Raw genomic sequence first — 16,387 nt, 5'->3', positions numbered from 1 at the left:
GCGAGTTTGTGTCTTTTGAGTAACGGGTGTGTTGCGGCATTTTTGCTAACATGCATAGAGCAAAGGAGGCTGTTTCTACTTTCATTTTTGTTTGACAAGTTAAGCGTTCCCCATTTGTCACCAAAGTAGACTTGGACTAATTAACATCTTCTGAGTTGTCAAGATATAACAAACCCAAAGACATTAAACAAAATGAAGCAAAAACAAACAAAGGAGTAAATAAGCATAGATTACTTTTTTTCCATCCATAGTATTAGCTTAGTATGCAAACTCATTTTGAGACTGATGCTCGCAACTGGATTTTTTAATACCGCACACGTGTATTTTTTTTAAATGTGCACACAGTTGAAATCGGTTACCACCCATCTCGAAAGCGCGGTAATCTCAAAGCTGCTGCCAAAGACTACACGTCCCGACTCTAGTTTCTATTTCATTGCGTGTTGTCTACGACGTGCTATTTCTTTACCCACTCTCTATCTATTTATCTCCACCTGTGTTTCCTCTAATTATTAGTTATACCACAATGGAAAACCAAAGAAGGTTGCAAGAAATTCATACGACTTCATCAATGATTAAACCAAGTGTAGCTATACAATTCCGTGGTTTAGTTAAATTGAGATGAGACGGAAACAATGTCAGTACCATCTTACCTGTTAGCCGCAACTTCAATGTTGTATTTGTGCAGTTATGTGACAATAACGTTTGCCTGTGGACCCTTTAGTGAATTTCGACGAACACCGAAGCATCCACAAGCTCTTTATTGTGAAGCAGATTTTGGTGAGTTAATTCATAGACATTTTTCAGTATGTTATGAACGTTCAGAATGTAAACGAACCTCTCTGCAATTATAGAAGCGCTCGTTTTTGTAAGGCAAAGTTCTGTGATTAGGAATTAATTGTAATTGGTTAATCACTTATAATAAGTAATTTAGATTAAATTAAGTCAAGCATATCAAATCATAATCTTATGAATGCTTGTGTTACTCTACACTGATTATCTTCCTTTTTCTTTCTCTTTTCTGTTTTTTTTGTACTCTCTAAATGAGGCTTAAATGTAAACCATTGTCAATCACTCTGTATCTAGGCTTTTAGTGCTAAACATGAAGGTGAAAATGAAGAGCACAATTATTGCATTGGTCTCTGTGTACATGTTCTTTAGGTACAATTCACTCTTTAATGTGTGAAATATCAATTATGTGTACACATATTTTACTTAACTCGATACTGGAATATCTACCGTAAAGTACCACCAGCCAGGGTTCGCAGGTTTTTGCAAGTTTTTGCCGGCAAAAATGGCAAAAACTAAAACAGTGATTTATAGTTCAGTTTTTTCATCTCAAAACAAATTATTAAATCACAAAAATCATTTCCTGAGTGTAACAAGGCCAGATTGTGTAATTATAAGTAACATCTTAAGAAATTAAAGCCATGCGTTTTCATTGCTCAAGTGCATTTAACCGAAATGTGGCATATATTAGATTCAAAGGTTTTTCATATTAAGGACTTGATGAGACAAAATTATGTTGAATGATTCATTTAAGTTGTGTGCTCCTGTTTATGAGCTTTCTGTGTTATTTTTAATATTTAAGTGACTATATGTGAGTTTTTGCCAGTTTGTTCCATTTTTGCCGGTTTAAACCAGGGAAAAACTGCTTTTTGCTAGTTTTTGCCACCGGCAATGGCGGCAAAAACAGGTTTTTGCCGAACCCTGCCACCAGCCTTTTGACAACGCATTCCTTGGCCCGTAGTCTCGGTTTGAAAAGTTGCCATGTCACGGTTACACTTCGTAGTCCACTTCCCCATTGTTCATACCCTGGCTATTATATTGAAGCAAACCTCTGATTTGTATTTTAATACACATCAGAGTTTAAATTTGTATACAACTGATAGATTTTCACATCTGATCTTTTCAGTCACCGTACTCCCTCTGTTTGTTTGCTTCCATAGTTTTTGCTCTAATATCATAATAGTTCAGTATTGAAGTGAGCCATTAAAATACTCGGTCGAGTTTTCCAAAGTTTAAAAATACATTCATAAATAAGGGATAGTTAAAGCCATATTATAACATTTGCTGAGGAGGACGCCCTCACTGAATTTTTTTAATTCATTTTTTTACACGATTAAATTGTACTTTATTAAACCAATATAGCCTGCAAAAATCAAGACTCTAGGTGCTGTAGTTTTGTCAAAATCAAAGATTTTGAATAAAAGGCTGATTCAGCCCTTTATTATTACGATGGAATTGTTAGTCGAACGCATACACGATGTTCATAACACACAGTACTACGCGGCGTGCGCGACGGTGATATACACAACAAAGGGTCGTACCATAACATGACCGAAGGAGTGGTACGTATTGGCGACATGTGCGCTGGTAGTAAATTCCATTTTTCTTTGCTTTGAAGTAGTTGTTCGGCTCAAAAATAAAAGGGGATATATCTGACAGTAAAAGCTAACATTTTATGGCAAAGAAATGCTAATCTATTTTGTTTGAAAATGTTATAATATTGCTTTAATGAGATGAAGAAGAAGTGAGTGAAATTTAGCAACGCGACCGAGGTTTTTATTAGCGCGAAGTCTTCCACTTCCAAATCTATTGAAATCCATCATTGTTATTCTATTCATTTCTATTCATCAATCGTAATGCAGGAATCGCCGGCGTTTCGCAATTATTAACATATTAACACATTGTAATTATGAAAACTAAAAACTTTGAAATTTAACATATATCAACCATCGAATATACAGTAAGCAAAGGAATTAAGGTAGCAGTTGTGTTCACTCTTGTATATCCTAAATAAAGACAAATATGTTAAAATTAAAACAAGCAGTCGATGCCTGAAATTGGTTGAGAATTAAAGAAACGGTGATCCAAAACCTAATGAAGATATGAAATAAAAAGTTGCACTTTTGTGTTCTAATCAATAACAGCACGACGCTAGGTTTTCGTGCTAATCAATGAAAGCACGGCGCTAGTTATCTTGTTCGCGAACGCTTTTGTGTACAAATCAATAGTGCATGCAATGTGGCAAACTGCTATTTTTAAATTTGAATCTTCCTTGGGTTTTTTGATCGTCGTGTCTTTATTTCTTGAACAATTTCAACGAATAAGGTCTTAAATTCGAGCTAAAAGATGCAGCTATTGGCTGTTGGTTCCATTTTACGTCATCAAACATTCGTTAGAACTTAAACATTCAGATTCAGATTCATTTATTTGGTTTCATCTCATACATAGAAATTCACAAATATACATAATAATAATAATGATAATAATAATAATTGTAATATTGAAGTAATAATAATAATATTAATAATGATAATAATAAAAGCTGAAAAATATCATATGAAAGAGACGGGGATGCCAGTCCTGAACGCATAGCGTGAATTAGGTGGCACCCCATGGTTTACAAAAAAAATATCATATAGGGCCTAATATAAATATAATTACGAAAAAAAGAAAAATACAAAAATGGAATAGGTAGGCTATATAAATACATAATACTAAAGTCCATTAAATTTAAAGGAAAAACAAAAACAGAAAAGAAAAAATTTTTCCATTACTGGAAATAGAATGGCAATAGATTAAACAACGCAAAACACCCTCTTATCTATACATCACAAGTTCTACTTGAATGGTTATAATTAGGAAAATATCGATATTACGGGAGGCAACAACTTAAACCTCAACTGCTTCAGAAGTGACCAGAAGCGCCCAATATGTCTCATTGTTATGTTTTGATGAATCCAATTGTGTGAAAATATTGGAGCCAACACGTAATAATGATTAAATTGGATGATTTATGCCCAATATTATTGGTCTCGCTATGAGTTTTATAAAGCTCGACCAATAAATATGGGCTCAACGATCCAATTTATATCATACATGATTTTATGCACCAAGTACTGATTCATTTAGGCTTATTACCGAAAACTAGAAGTCGTAAAAAATGGCATCATCAACATTACCCCTGTGTTTTTTGATATAAATGTTGAATGTTGCTGCAGTTTGTTGTGATATTATCGGTCGCAACACATAGTGGCGTAGAGTGATTTTCGAAATTTTCCGTTTCACATAGTGGCGTATAGGTTTAGAGCTAGCTATTATCCTAAAATAGTAATTCCTTGTTAACTATTAAAGATACAGTTTGATAGATTGAACCTTAAACTTCAATTTCAAATGAAATCGGGCGACTGAGAGATAAAAGTGGAGGAGTATCGACTCTGTTACTAGTGGCATATCCTTCAAAAATGTTTTGCTCGGAAACGTATTTTGTCCTTCACGTACGCCATTATGTATTGCGACCGACGTATAAATGTAACAATAATTATTCAATTGGATTTCTACTGTGTGTCGCGTAACAGTGTGCAATGTGCGTCTGTCAAAGAAGTAATTTTTTGTTTCAAAAAAGCATAAATGTCTACCAAAAAACGTTTCAAAACGTAAAAATGGGCTCAAGTTTAAAAATCTTTAATGTGTGGCTTTTCACCCTTTTTAAACTTGGTCCCATTTAGAAAAGTCGTAAGAACCTGAAGAACGACTCACAAATGTTATTTTTATATGTAACAATTTTCCATAAGTTATAGTTTTATGAATGTTCGAAAAAAATGAAAGCAGTGCAATATGCAGCAGGTAATGTATTACCAGGCTTCTCATTGTTCCGCATACACGCACTCTAACTGGTGATAAAGCCTTCTTTGTAGCTATGGTAGCAGGACCTTTTCTTTGGAACAAACTCCCTCGCCATATCCGCCACTACGCTGGCAACCTTCCGGTCTAATCTAAAGACTCATTTATTTGATATTTGATTTGTTGTTTGTTCTTGTATGTTTTTTTTGTGTTTTTTTTTTTTTATTTGTTTTGTTTTTTGTTTTTGTTTTTTCTTCTTCTTTATTTTCTTTTGTAAAGCGCTGTGATACATGGTTGTCTTTGTAAGAGCGCTATGTAAGTGCCTGCATAGCATAGCATAGCATATCAAAAAACATTTGAAGGTTTATGTTTTATTATACTGCGTGTTCATAAAGAGTAGTATTATATAGACTAAGCAAATTGACGTCTGTCAACCTACTCCATATATAGGCCCTACACATATCGACGAGGATTTTAACAAAGTGAGTCTTCGCTCCATCTTCCGCAAACCACAAACCGCGAAAGACTACCAATATCCAAATATATTGCCCCGCAGTGCTACAAAGAACCAATAGCCGCGAAATTTGGATAGCCAACAAGCTTTACCCCGCAAGGCTACAAAGAACCACTAAACGCAAAATTTGGATCATGAGCCAATAAGCTTTGCCTCGCAGGGCTACACTAACCAATCACGAACCAACATTAATTCATACACTCTTCGAAATGCTTTCAGAAAACACAGAAAATCAACAAGTAAAGATGACTTTGTATACATCTTAAGAAAGTATCATAAATGGGACCAAATTTTAAAAAGGTTGAAAAGCCACACAGGAAAGACTTTTTGGCCCCTTTTAACGTTTTGAAACGTTTTTAAGATATGTCGCATTCAATAACATACGTATACTTTACTTTTACTGTGCAGTCACTAATTGTAAATTGTAGAAACTTATTTATTATTTATGACCATGACAGACGTAAAGCTGAATCATAGTTTAATCGCTATCTGTGATCGAAGCCTGTTTATAAGTTAGCCTTTTATAAGCAATATACTTACTTGAACTATCCAGTGCAAGAATTAAACATCTTTTTATTGGTAAATATTTAATTGTCCATTTTTAGCGATTAACAAATTTAACATAAGACCCATTATGTGCTAGTAGACCACCAACGCTATTAGCAGCCGAATTTATTGGTCTCAGTTTGGTATCAATGAACCTCATTACAAATCTCCAGGTTCTCAGGTTTATACGCAGAAAAAAATTGATAAGAATTATTGTTACCTATGACACCAATTTGTCACATCACAAGGGGGTTCTTTTGCAAAGGTGGGTTAAGTTCAACGTTTGTTTACGTACACCCACTTATATCAACACTCCCACCAACTTGTCAATTCTTACATGCACATACTGGAGCTTTCGCGGGGTCATCACTGTGGTATACTTCAACAGTTGTCATTCTTGATGTGAATGGGGTTAATGTCATGATGAAGGTAATTCCCCTTTCGGTAGTGGCGTACCCATACATTATTAAATCTTCTTGTACATCCCAAATGTAACCCGTAATTACTTACATTTTGCATTGCAACCCCGGGATTGCAACTATGAACTAAAATACCAAGAAGAGAGGCGTTTTGAAACTGAACTCCACAAGATGAATTTCACATCTCGGGCACATCAATAGGGACTGTCAATCAAATCTGTTAGGATTTTACAATGGAAAATACGTTCAGTAGATTTGTAAACTTAAAGCTATTTTTCCTAACAGTTTTAGTTCCCAAATTTAGTCTATTTGTAGCTGTCACTGAGTGGGATAGTACTTGTAGTTTGTCCGAATTCGATACGGGCTTTGCTCAACGCAAATTGTAGACTTGTTGACTTTATTGTGTTTGTGGTAAATGATCTGATGATTCGAGGCCCAAAACACCTTTTAACCAAAATCACTTCTGAATGCACAACAAAACACATTATTATGTTTTGATGAATCCAAGTGTGTGAAAATATTGGATCCGAAACATAATAATGATAAAATTGGATGCTTTACGCCCAATATTTATTGGTCAAGCTATGAGTTTTCAAATATTTCAAAACTCATAGCTTGACCAACAAATATGGGCCCAATCGATCCAATTTTATATCAGTGTTGGATTAAGTTAAAAAATATGCATCTTTAGTGTTAAGTGTGATTTGACAATGATTTTGCAAATGAATATTATACATAAAATCATTCAGAATGTCTAGGACTGTTACTTATCCAGCAGCCTTCTTCTTGTTGTTGATTACAAAGTTCTGTTGCACTCAATGTTCTGGACGGCCGATGTACATCTTGATTGCACAAATAACAATTTCTGAAATTACCAATCACTCACTTTCTCCAGGGAACAGGCTTTCTCTGCCCTGATCCACTTTATTGACAGATGTGTTCTAAACCACACATGAGCAAGTCGAAAGAAGAACATATTGCCCTATTGGGAAGAGAAGAACACTTTGTCGCAGTCGAAATTACCTTCGTAATATATTGCTGGAATAATAGCACATTGGCTATGTAAATAGATATGCTCATAGGTACCTTTTAAAGGCACATAGCCTCAGATCTGCCACGAGAAACACTTCTGCCTTGTCTTTTATACCAAAGTAGTAAAACTGACAATTCCACAGCTACATGATGTCCTAAACAAATTACCGAGTGCATAAAATTGAACGTAAGTCGTGAAATAGACATCAGAATCAAAACATTTAAAATGTAGGGCATAGCCTATTTGATTGTGCATCACATACGAAAATTTTATTTGATTCGGTTGACTGGTTGTGAAGAAATAAACGATTACATAATGCACGCATCAATGCAGTTCATTCCAAGTTTGATCAACAGTCGCTTTTTTCATACTCGCTCACCGCTTCCTAAATTCTGTGTATCTCATTAAATTTAGTCCACATTATCTATTTTATAATCCGACGGTGTTGTGTTATTTATGCTCTCACTGAAGATGACTATAACAGTATGTCCGAGAAAACTTCGATTTCTGCAATTGGAAGCTTTCCAACTTTAATTCTTTAGGTTGTGCAAATATGTTATATTTTAACTTTCCAAAGAACATTTGAGCCCAGAATGACAATGATCAAGTGCTTACAGCTTAACGTGTGATTTTTGATACCATGCATGTAACATTAATGTTGAAGATTTAAAAGATATAAACTTTGCATTACAAATCTTGGAAATATTCCAAAAACATTAATGTGTGTGAGAAATTTTTTTAGAGCCAGCTGAAATTCTTTATGCAATAATTCTTTATGCAACATTTATATCAACATTAAAGAAAAAAGATATTTACAAGTACCGAGCATGATCTTACTTGCAAGCTTTCATTTTCAATATCGTGTAGGTTTTCAAATTTGAACAAAACCTAATTAAATGTTTTGCAAGAAATAGATTGTTTAGAAAGAACGAAAAGGATTTCACTGAACAAAATATGAAACCCATTGACAGTTAATCACTAGTGCGCATTGTGTTGAATGATCTTTATTTCAAATTTGGAATGAAGTGAATTGACGCTTGCGTTATGTAATCTCTCATTTCTTCGCAATCAGTCAACCGATTCCAGTAAAATTAGCGTATAAGAGGCAGAATAGGATGTGATACACGCTGATTTTTGGATTTTGATGTCTATTTCCCGACTTACGTCCAAATTTATTCGCCCGGTAATTTTTTCTGCAATTGGAAGCTTTCAAACTTTAATTCTTTAGGTTGTGCAAATATGTTATATTTTAACTTTCCAAAGAACATTTGAGCCCAGAATGACAATGGTCAAGTGCTTTCAGCTGAACGTGTGATTTTTGATACAATGCATGTAACATTAATGTTGAAGATTTAAAAGATTCAAACTTTGCATTACAAATTCTTGGAAATATTCCAAAAACATTAATGTGTGTGAGAAATTTTTAAGCCAGCTGGAATTCTTTATGCAATAATTCTTTATGCAACATTTATATCAACATTAACAAAAAAGATATTTACAAGTACCGAGCATGATCTTAAATGAAAGCTTTCATTTTCAATATCGTGCAGGTTTTCAAATTTGAACAAAAATCTAGCTAACACGCCTTGGACAATTGCGTTTGGCAATCAAACTACAATCATACTTTTTAAAACGATGTAGAACAGCGTAACCAACGTTCCATAATAATATACCTATTTGTGAATGCACTCTTGAATTGCCATCAGGACCTGGCAAGCTGCCTCCTTGAGTATTAATACAATAATTATGCTTAAAATACATTCAGCGGGGTTTTCAGTAATTAGATTTGACGTACCTCGGAAATTATTTTAGAATCATTTACTGTTCTTAAAATATGTGCATTATTTTTGTCACGTCGGCTATAATTCTCGAGCCCTTTTCAAGCATAACTTCACATAGTGTGAACTCTTGTTAAGTCCTACTGTTAAGCAACTGTTCAGATCAGCAGTAGTGTAATTCATTAAAGCATTCTGAGAGGATCGTAATAGAAAATGAGCCGTGTTTAGATCGGCAGGTGTTAGGTAACTTACACGTCGTGTCATCTTCATGATGCAAGATGAGGGCTGACCTTGACAGTCAGAGACCTTTCAGGTAAGGTCCACAAGAAATGTAAATAAAGGAGTCCATATTATTTTAATGTATGGTCAGTGCTGTTTGGTCACGGGGTTCAATAAAATAAAAGAAGAGATTCATAAAATCAAATACGCAACGATTTGAATTTGTTTTCGTCTAACATTTGCTTAGCGGTCCAATAGTTGAATTATCTCCATTGGGCACTTTTCCGGAGCTGATTATAAACGGTCCCGTAAACGGTCGACAACCATTTCGCAGTCAGTTCCTAACCACACGTAATAACTGTCTTTATGCTTAATCATGGAAGTATACTAGTATATAAGATCTTACCCATGATAAAACATGACAATATATATTGTATTTTTTCATGGCCGAAGAGCGACTCTGAAAATTTTGAAATGAAAATTATTTATCCTTATTTGAAAAGTATGCATCGTCAGTAAAATGTTCGTTTTGTGTATTATTGTTGTTATGACGCATTTACAAATGTGATTAATATATTATCTAATTTCATTTTATTAAACCCAAGCCTTTCGTGGAAAAGTACTCAGATCCTATCGTGCGGACCATTACCTTCGAAGAACTTGCCGCGAAGAACTCAACATAAGAGAGCGTCGTCGCTCTGGACTACCTCCTGGAATACCTGATTATATTTTCGAAACACTAAGTAGTGCCTCAAACAATGAAAGTCAATTCGAGGAGGAGCAGCAAGAGGAAGAAGATGATTTCCCTCAACTACCGTGTCCACTGACCACTGAATCTATTGCGGAATATCACAGACTTTGGCAGTTGTGGTCGCGAAGTTTAAAATGGAATCTGGAAGTTGAGATGAGCGGAGATGGTAGGTTACCAGACCAAGTCTCTGAAATAGTTTACGTGCCCGGACCAGCGGTGATTACCACAGTGTATCTTGTCGCTGTAATTAAAGTGTTTAAAGGAGAACAGTACGTGACCGAGCGGGATATTGCCCAGGTGTTTTCTTGGGGACTTAATTTACACTCGGATTTCATCTATATCATGACAGGTATGTTATACATTTCAAAACTATGACCTATAATACGACTACTAGAACAGGTAATATGTATGTAGCAAGAATACAAACCATGTGATAACAGTGAAATCGGCTTCAGATCAAAGAGCCGGCTATATAAACAATTTTCGGTCGAGATAATCATTTTACTGGATAAAAGTAATGGTTGCGCCGATTGATATAATATTGTTATTGTTTAAAAAAAAACTCTTAAGAGATTGATTATAATGGTGTGGCAGTAAATCTACGCAGGGATAGTGACGACCAGATTGGATGAGCGAGCTTCGAAAATTCTTCATTCTTCAATGGTATATCCGGCTCTGGAAAAATAACATTAGACATGCCTTTGTTCATACTTTTGGTTTTTAATTTCAACCATGATGATGGCGTTCATAAGGCTAGTTTAATAGTTCATCTACTTTCCATTAGATCTCACACAGCTCTTATGATGCTATGCACTAAACTATGTAGTGTAATCACAGGCTGCGTAGCGTAGAGGCTAGACTGGCTAAGCTTGGAAATATCTGTGTGCTCGGGTATATCGAGGTGGAAACTGTACGTAGATGCATTTATAAGAGGATCGTTTTTGTAGTCAAACCTTTTCATATGTCAGCCCATTTTTGACCAAATTCCCTCCACTCTTGAAAGTTGCCGTTCCCCCTTTACCCCTCCCCTCTGAAAAAGTCCTGGCTACACCACTGCTTATAACTCATTCTTCCTCTTTCCAGGTCACGTACACAAAGACAGTGTTGTAAAGGATAACGATAGAAGTGAAGAAGTACGAACGAGTATGCTGGAAGGCCAACTGAATATTATGGGAGCACATTGGGTCAGTCTTTGGAGTGATATTACCCGACATCAAGAGAAAGGTCTCCTTGGATTTTACCGTCAAAATTGTCAATGCTCGGTAAGACCATATCCGGGACCATATCCCAGGGTCGGATTTATTAAGCGGTGGGACCGCGCCTGTAGATTTTGCATCGGGCTAGTCAATATTCAACAATGCTGACCTGGCAGGCCACTAAATTTGTGAGATGATATGAGATAAGCTATAGGCTACATGATATATAAGTCTGGCGATTCACAATACGATCATGACGATGCGCCGCCAGCGGTTGCTCTTGCTAATCCAATTTTTTAATCCAATTTTTGACATCGACGTTCTAGCCACCATTGGATTTTCGCACGAGTGTGATAATAATAATGTTGAAAACAGCTCCACGAAGGATTCCGTGTGATCAATAAATAGAAAATGGATCTACTATAATTGTAAATACTGTTTTACTGGGCATTCACGTGTAACATCATTATATTGACATTTAAACAGACAATGACATTATGTTCCTGTGTTGTATTCGTATTACGCGGGATTTCAACATTTTCCCATTATTCACTGCGTATTTTGACCTCTCCCCCAGCAAACGCTGGAGGCGCTTCGTATTGCGAATAAGGCAAAAAAAGAAAAGGTTCGTTTCCAGTAGCGCGCGCATAATTGCTTTCTGGCAATTTTTTTCGCATTGCTTTCATTTTAAATATTTGTGTTAAAAATCAAAAAAACTAAAAAAAAGGAAAGAAAGGAAAAGAAACAAGCTAGAATAATTTACGACCAACAGCAGTTCAACTAGGGACAACTCTGTTACAATTTGTAAATTAAACATTTTTCTGTTATATTTTCTTAATAAATGTTAAAAGGATATCTCTTTGGTACTAACGCCCAAACCAAACATAACTATAACTGATGTGGGTGAGGAATAAATCGGCTATCACATACTATTTAATTTTAAATGAAATATTAGAGTTTTACGAAACTACCTCATTTTCAAACGTTTCCACGAATTCAAAATATAGGTGCCAATTACTGAGGCGTCTATTTGTCATTGGTTGGTTTTGACTCCGTGGAACGGATTGAAAATGAGGTATATTCGCAAAATGCGTATTACATTTGTATTTCAAGAACGGAGTGGTCAATTGACAAAATTCAAAAAATATATTATAGTCGTTTTATTCCTTAACCCCATCAACTATAGACTTCTCCGTAGTCCACTTGCCCATTTTGCATACTCTGGCTATTAAATTTAAGCATATAACTCTGATTTGTATTAATTTGTGTGAAATTGATAGATTTTCACATCTGATCTTTTCAGTCACCGTACTCCCTCTGTGTGTTAGCTTCCCTTACTTTGAATTGCGGTTAACATTTTTAACACGGGTCTCTATGTAAAGCTAGGCCAATTTTTGGCCTAACAAAAATTGGTCATGATGTAATGCATCTTTAAATGAATCTTGCTTGTGATTGGTCGCCCTGATCTCGTTGGTTTAAATCCTCCGGGCACGTGCCATTACCAGTGCACTTCGGGTATATATATAAATGCGCTTTTATAAATGCGCACGTGACATCTATATACAAGTCGCCATACCGTGTTCAACGATGTAAGGTACCCGTATGTACACAAACTCCACACGCAAAAGTATTGGCGAAAATGACAGGTTACAAGGAAAATTGTTCTTGCAAAATAGTGGCATTTATTGCAAAGGGCAAACTAATTTGACCCGAAACATAAACTCTGTAAGGCATCAGGCAGGACTAGTGTATAGCTATGAAAAGTGTCGTTGAGGAATAGTCGTTGGTAAAACATCAACGGTGTCACCATCGAAGCCTATTTTCACAGTATAGTGTGCACTGGGGTCTCTGGACTTAGGACCAGCCTTAGGACCAGTGGACTTAGGACCAGTGCATATCGATGGTGTTGATATAAACTCGTATCTGTCGGAATGCCTTTGTATTTACTGCATAGCCAGATGATGTAGCGGGTTCTCAGATCTGTTTTGGAGGCAGTGTCTAGGATTGGTTTTCTTTTCCCCTTTGAGACTCCTAAGGCAGCTAAACACTTGGTTAGTGATGTGTTATAGAAGCCTCTGTTTCCCACTTCTACTGGGAAGCAAAACACAGTCCATCCTCTGTTTTCACATTCGGCTACCAGGTCTTCATATTTACATTTTCCTGGCGTACGCATTGGATAGGTTCTCCTCCGATGGTACTGACAATTCTATGATGATTGCATGTTTGGTGGTGGCTGAATAGATCGTAATATCAGGCCGCTTGACAGTTTCTGCTATTTCTGGAGGGAACACTATTGGTGTTTGCTCCTCATCCATCAGGAAGGTCCAGTCTCTAGCCTTCTTGATGTTTTTTTACTTGTGTCTTTGGAGTACGTGGAGCTGGGTTCATGTATGTTGTGCCATCAGCTGTACGGAAAGCAATGGTAGGGAAGCAGTCTGGAGTATACTCTGTTGTTTTGCTGTTGTTAGCTTCATCAATATACAGATATATGGTACCAGTCCTGATGCTATTGTTCTTAGTGTTTGGTCATGGCGCCAGTTGTACCTTCCATTCTCAAGCGAGTAGCTGCAACAATTCAGGATGTGGAGCAGGGTACAGTTACCGTAGTTGCAGAGTTGGCACAGTCCAAGATTGGTTTTCTCCCACAGTTTCAGATTAGCAGGTGAAGGAAGTTGGTCATTTAATGACATAAAAAATTAGCAAGGATCAACCGGGGTTTGACTTTGACTGTTAAAACCTACATCTTGGTCAAAAAAATTTGCGTGAATTGGCCGTTTTCAACAGATTTACCACATTCGCCTTGCTATAAACATAAAATTGCGTCTTCTGTTGACGTAATGAAAAAAAAGTGTTTTTGACGGAAAGTGTTAGCTTTCGGTCAATACAAAAACTTTTCTGATTGGATGAAGGAACTATCGAGGTTTAGACAAAGCCAATCACAGATGCCGTATTTTCCACTAGTCAACAGCTAGAAGCTCACACAGAGCCGATGCATTGCTAAACTCACTGTGCTTGGACAAATTTGTGTACTCAGGTGTATCGAGATGAAATTTGTGCATAGATGCATTTATAGGGCCTAAAGAGTATCGTTTTGTAGCCAAACCTTTCGATATGATTTCGAAAAGAGTAGAGACACCTCAATATTACTTTCAGTTATTTAGACAGATTTTCCCCGTTTCATGCCTGTTAGCATGGTTAGAAAAGAGAATAAATAATAAGACAAAATAATTTCGGCACTTTTATAACGTTAATGCCCCAACAAGAAACACTTAATTAAGAAGACCTTCATATCCTTTATAATGTGTCAACTTCTTTCTTATTTTTTACTTAATATTTACAGATCTTGCAATGCCAATCGGGTCGGAGTCAAAGGGAATGTGCAATGGAAGCAATTCACCAAGGATTCCATGAAAAAGATAATTACTGTTCCTGGAAAGCAGATGATTTTATGTGTCTCCATTACTTTTCCGCGTGCGTGAATTCTTCCAGTGAAAATGGATCATCGCATAAATGCGTGTGGAACTGGCATCGAGACATGAGAGTATGCAATCGTCATTTGCCTACCAGTATTGAAAGGAATCAGACTGGGCGTGTCTAAAATTTGCTGATGGAGAACTTCTACAATCCAGGTTGTCCCAAAAAGATCTCAACACTCGGATGGCGAATAATTTTAGGAAAGCGGTGAAAGCGGTTATAAACCTTTTCGAAAGTTTTCCGAAGTTTGTTCCAATTTGTACAATTCCGGGTCATCGACGCTAACGCAAACGCAATTATTACGTCTGAACACAAATCTGCGTGAAAGACACGGTCAAGCGTTGGGTATGGCTTGTGCAAGAGATTGATATTTATATTGCGAAGACCACACGAAGACCAAATCAAATGTGCCGCAGACGACAAACATTTGCATTTTTCTTTCTTTTACTGTCACATTGTGAAGTGCCAAATAGTGGAACCGTTAGTTCAATACCTTTAGAAAATATTTCTCTGTGATGACTCGTGTTGATTTTGGCTAAAAACGTTGTATTTTCACTCAAAAGGGTACGTGATTCAGCTTGATTAATTGTGCACCAATTTGATCCCCTAGCTTACTGAATAAATACTGCGCTTTTCCGATCTTGATTTGAAAAGGTCTATAAGCTGTCCAATAAGCATTTTAAAGCAGGTGTTGTTGTTAATCTACCCCTCACGACCCGGAGGTGGCACTCTGTATAAATGGTCGTCGAGGATGAATTAATTTCACCATTGTCTCGGAGATAGCACTCAGTACACACACATCCCAGCAAACACAAAAACGTTTTTAAAACGTTTTGAATAAGTTATATTTTGGGTTTTGGTTTAGGTAAAAACGTTTCAATAACATTAAAATGTCGGGTTATAATTATAAAGGTCATGAAATCGTTTTAAAACGTTTAGTATGAAAACACACTACAACAATACTTTTAAAATGTTTTCGATATGTCATTGTAAACTATTTTTGCAAACATTTTTGGCCAAATATTTTGTCAACACTTAAATAACATTATGTTAAAATATTTGCACCAAGCAAACACAGAAATGTTCTTAAAATGTTTTTTTACATAACGTTTTAATAACATTTAAATGTCGTGAAAACATTTTAAAAACGTTATTGTAAATATTTTGGGCAAACATTTTTTGCAAAATATTTTTCAACCCCAAAATAACATTCTGTTTAGAATGATTTGTACCAAGTTTTCAAAATGTTTTTGGAATGTTATTAAAACGTTTTTTTTTTTTTTATATAACCCAACATTTAAATGTTTTCTGTTAAACATTTGTGTTTGCTGTGCAGTATATTACCAACAAATGTGATTTAATGTTATGAAAACGTTTTATACCATTAATGTACCCTTTATATAACCCGACATTTATAACCTTTTATAACCTTTTGCGAATGATGTCGAAAACGTTTTGTGTTTGCTGGGATGATAGTCTGGGATGTATCAATTTCACCATAGTCTCCTTTCTATTTGGTTTACGGGACAAGAATTATCATTTTAACTTAAATGAAGATTTCTATAGTTATAGTAGGGGACATGCTGAAAAAACAGTATTGCCCATATACTAACACCAACCTGGGCTTTACACCACCTGAGTTCAAGTGTATGTTGCAATTCTTTGGAACATAAACTTCAGTCTTTTAAAACGTACCTTCGAAGGCTTCGATCAATATTCAAGCAGTTTTTTATTTTGAGAAAATGATTCTTGGACTTATTATATAATTGGGTTATTTGAGGGTACAAATTTATCGGCGCCCTTATTTATGGCACCTGATGTGTGTACCTGT

The 16,387-nt window shown here is 35.9% G+C and overlaps 1 protein-coding gene across 1 annotated transcript; it reads left to right on the top strand.

Moving 5' to 3' along the window:
- The first annotated feature begins 485 nt into the window (after positions 1-485).
- On the top strand, positions 486-15,629 carry LOC140147676 (uncharacterized). Its single transcript, XM_072169446.1, has 4 exons — positions 486-777; positions 9,741-10,235; positions 10,970-11,148; positions 14,423-15,629. The coding sequence occupies exons 1-4, from the start codon at positions 633-635 to the stop codon at positions 14,678-14,680; spliced, it is 1,077 nt and encodes a 358-aa protein (XP_072025547.1). The 5' UTR covers positions 486-632; the 3' UTR covers positions 14,681-15,629.
- The last annotated feature ends 758 nt before the right edge of the window (positions 15,630-16,387 follow it).

Source organism: Amphiura filiformis, chromosome 3, assembly GCF_039555335.1.
Source record: "Amphiura filiformis chromosome 3, Afil_fr2py, whole genome shotgun sequence".
In the NCBI taxonomy this organism is placed as follows: Eukaryota; Metazoa; Echinodermata; class Ophiuroidea; order Amphilepidida; family Amphiuridae; genus Amphiura; species Amphiura filiformis.
The sequence above is the reverse complement of the archived record's forward strand: the minus strand, read 5'-3'. Positions and strand labels throughout refer to the sequence as shown.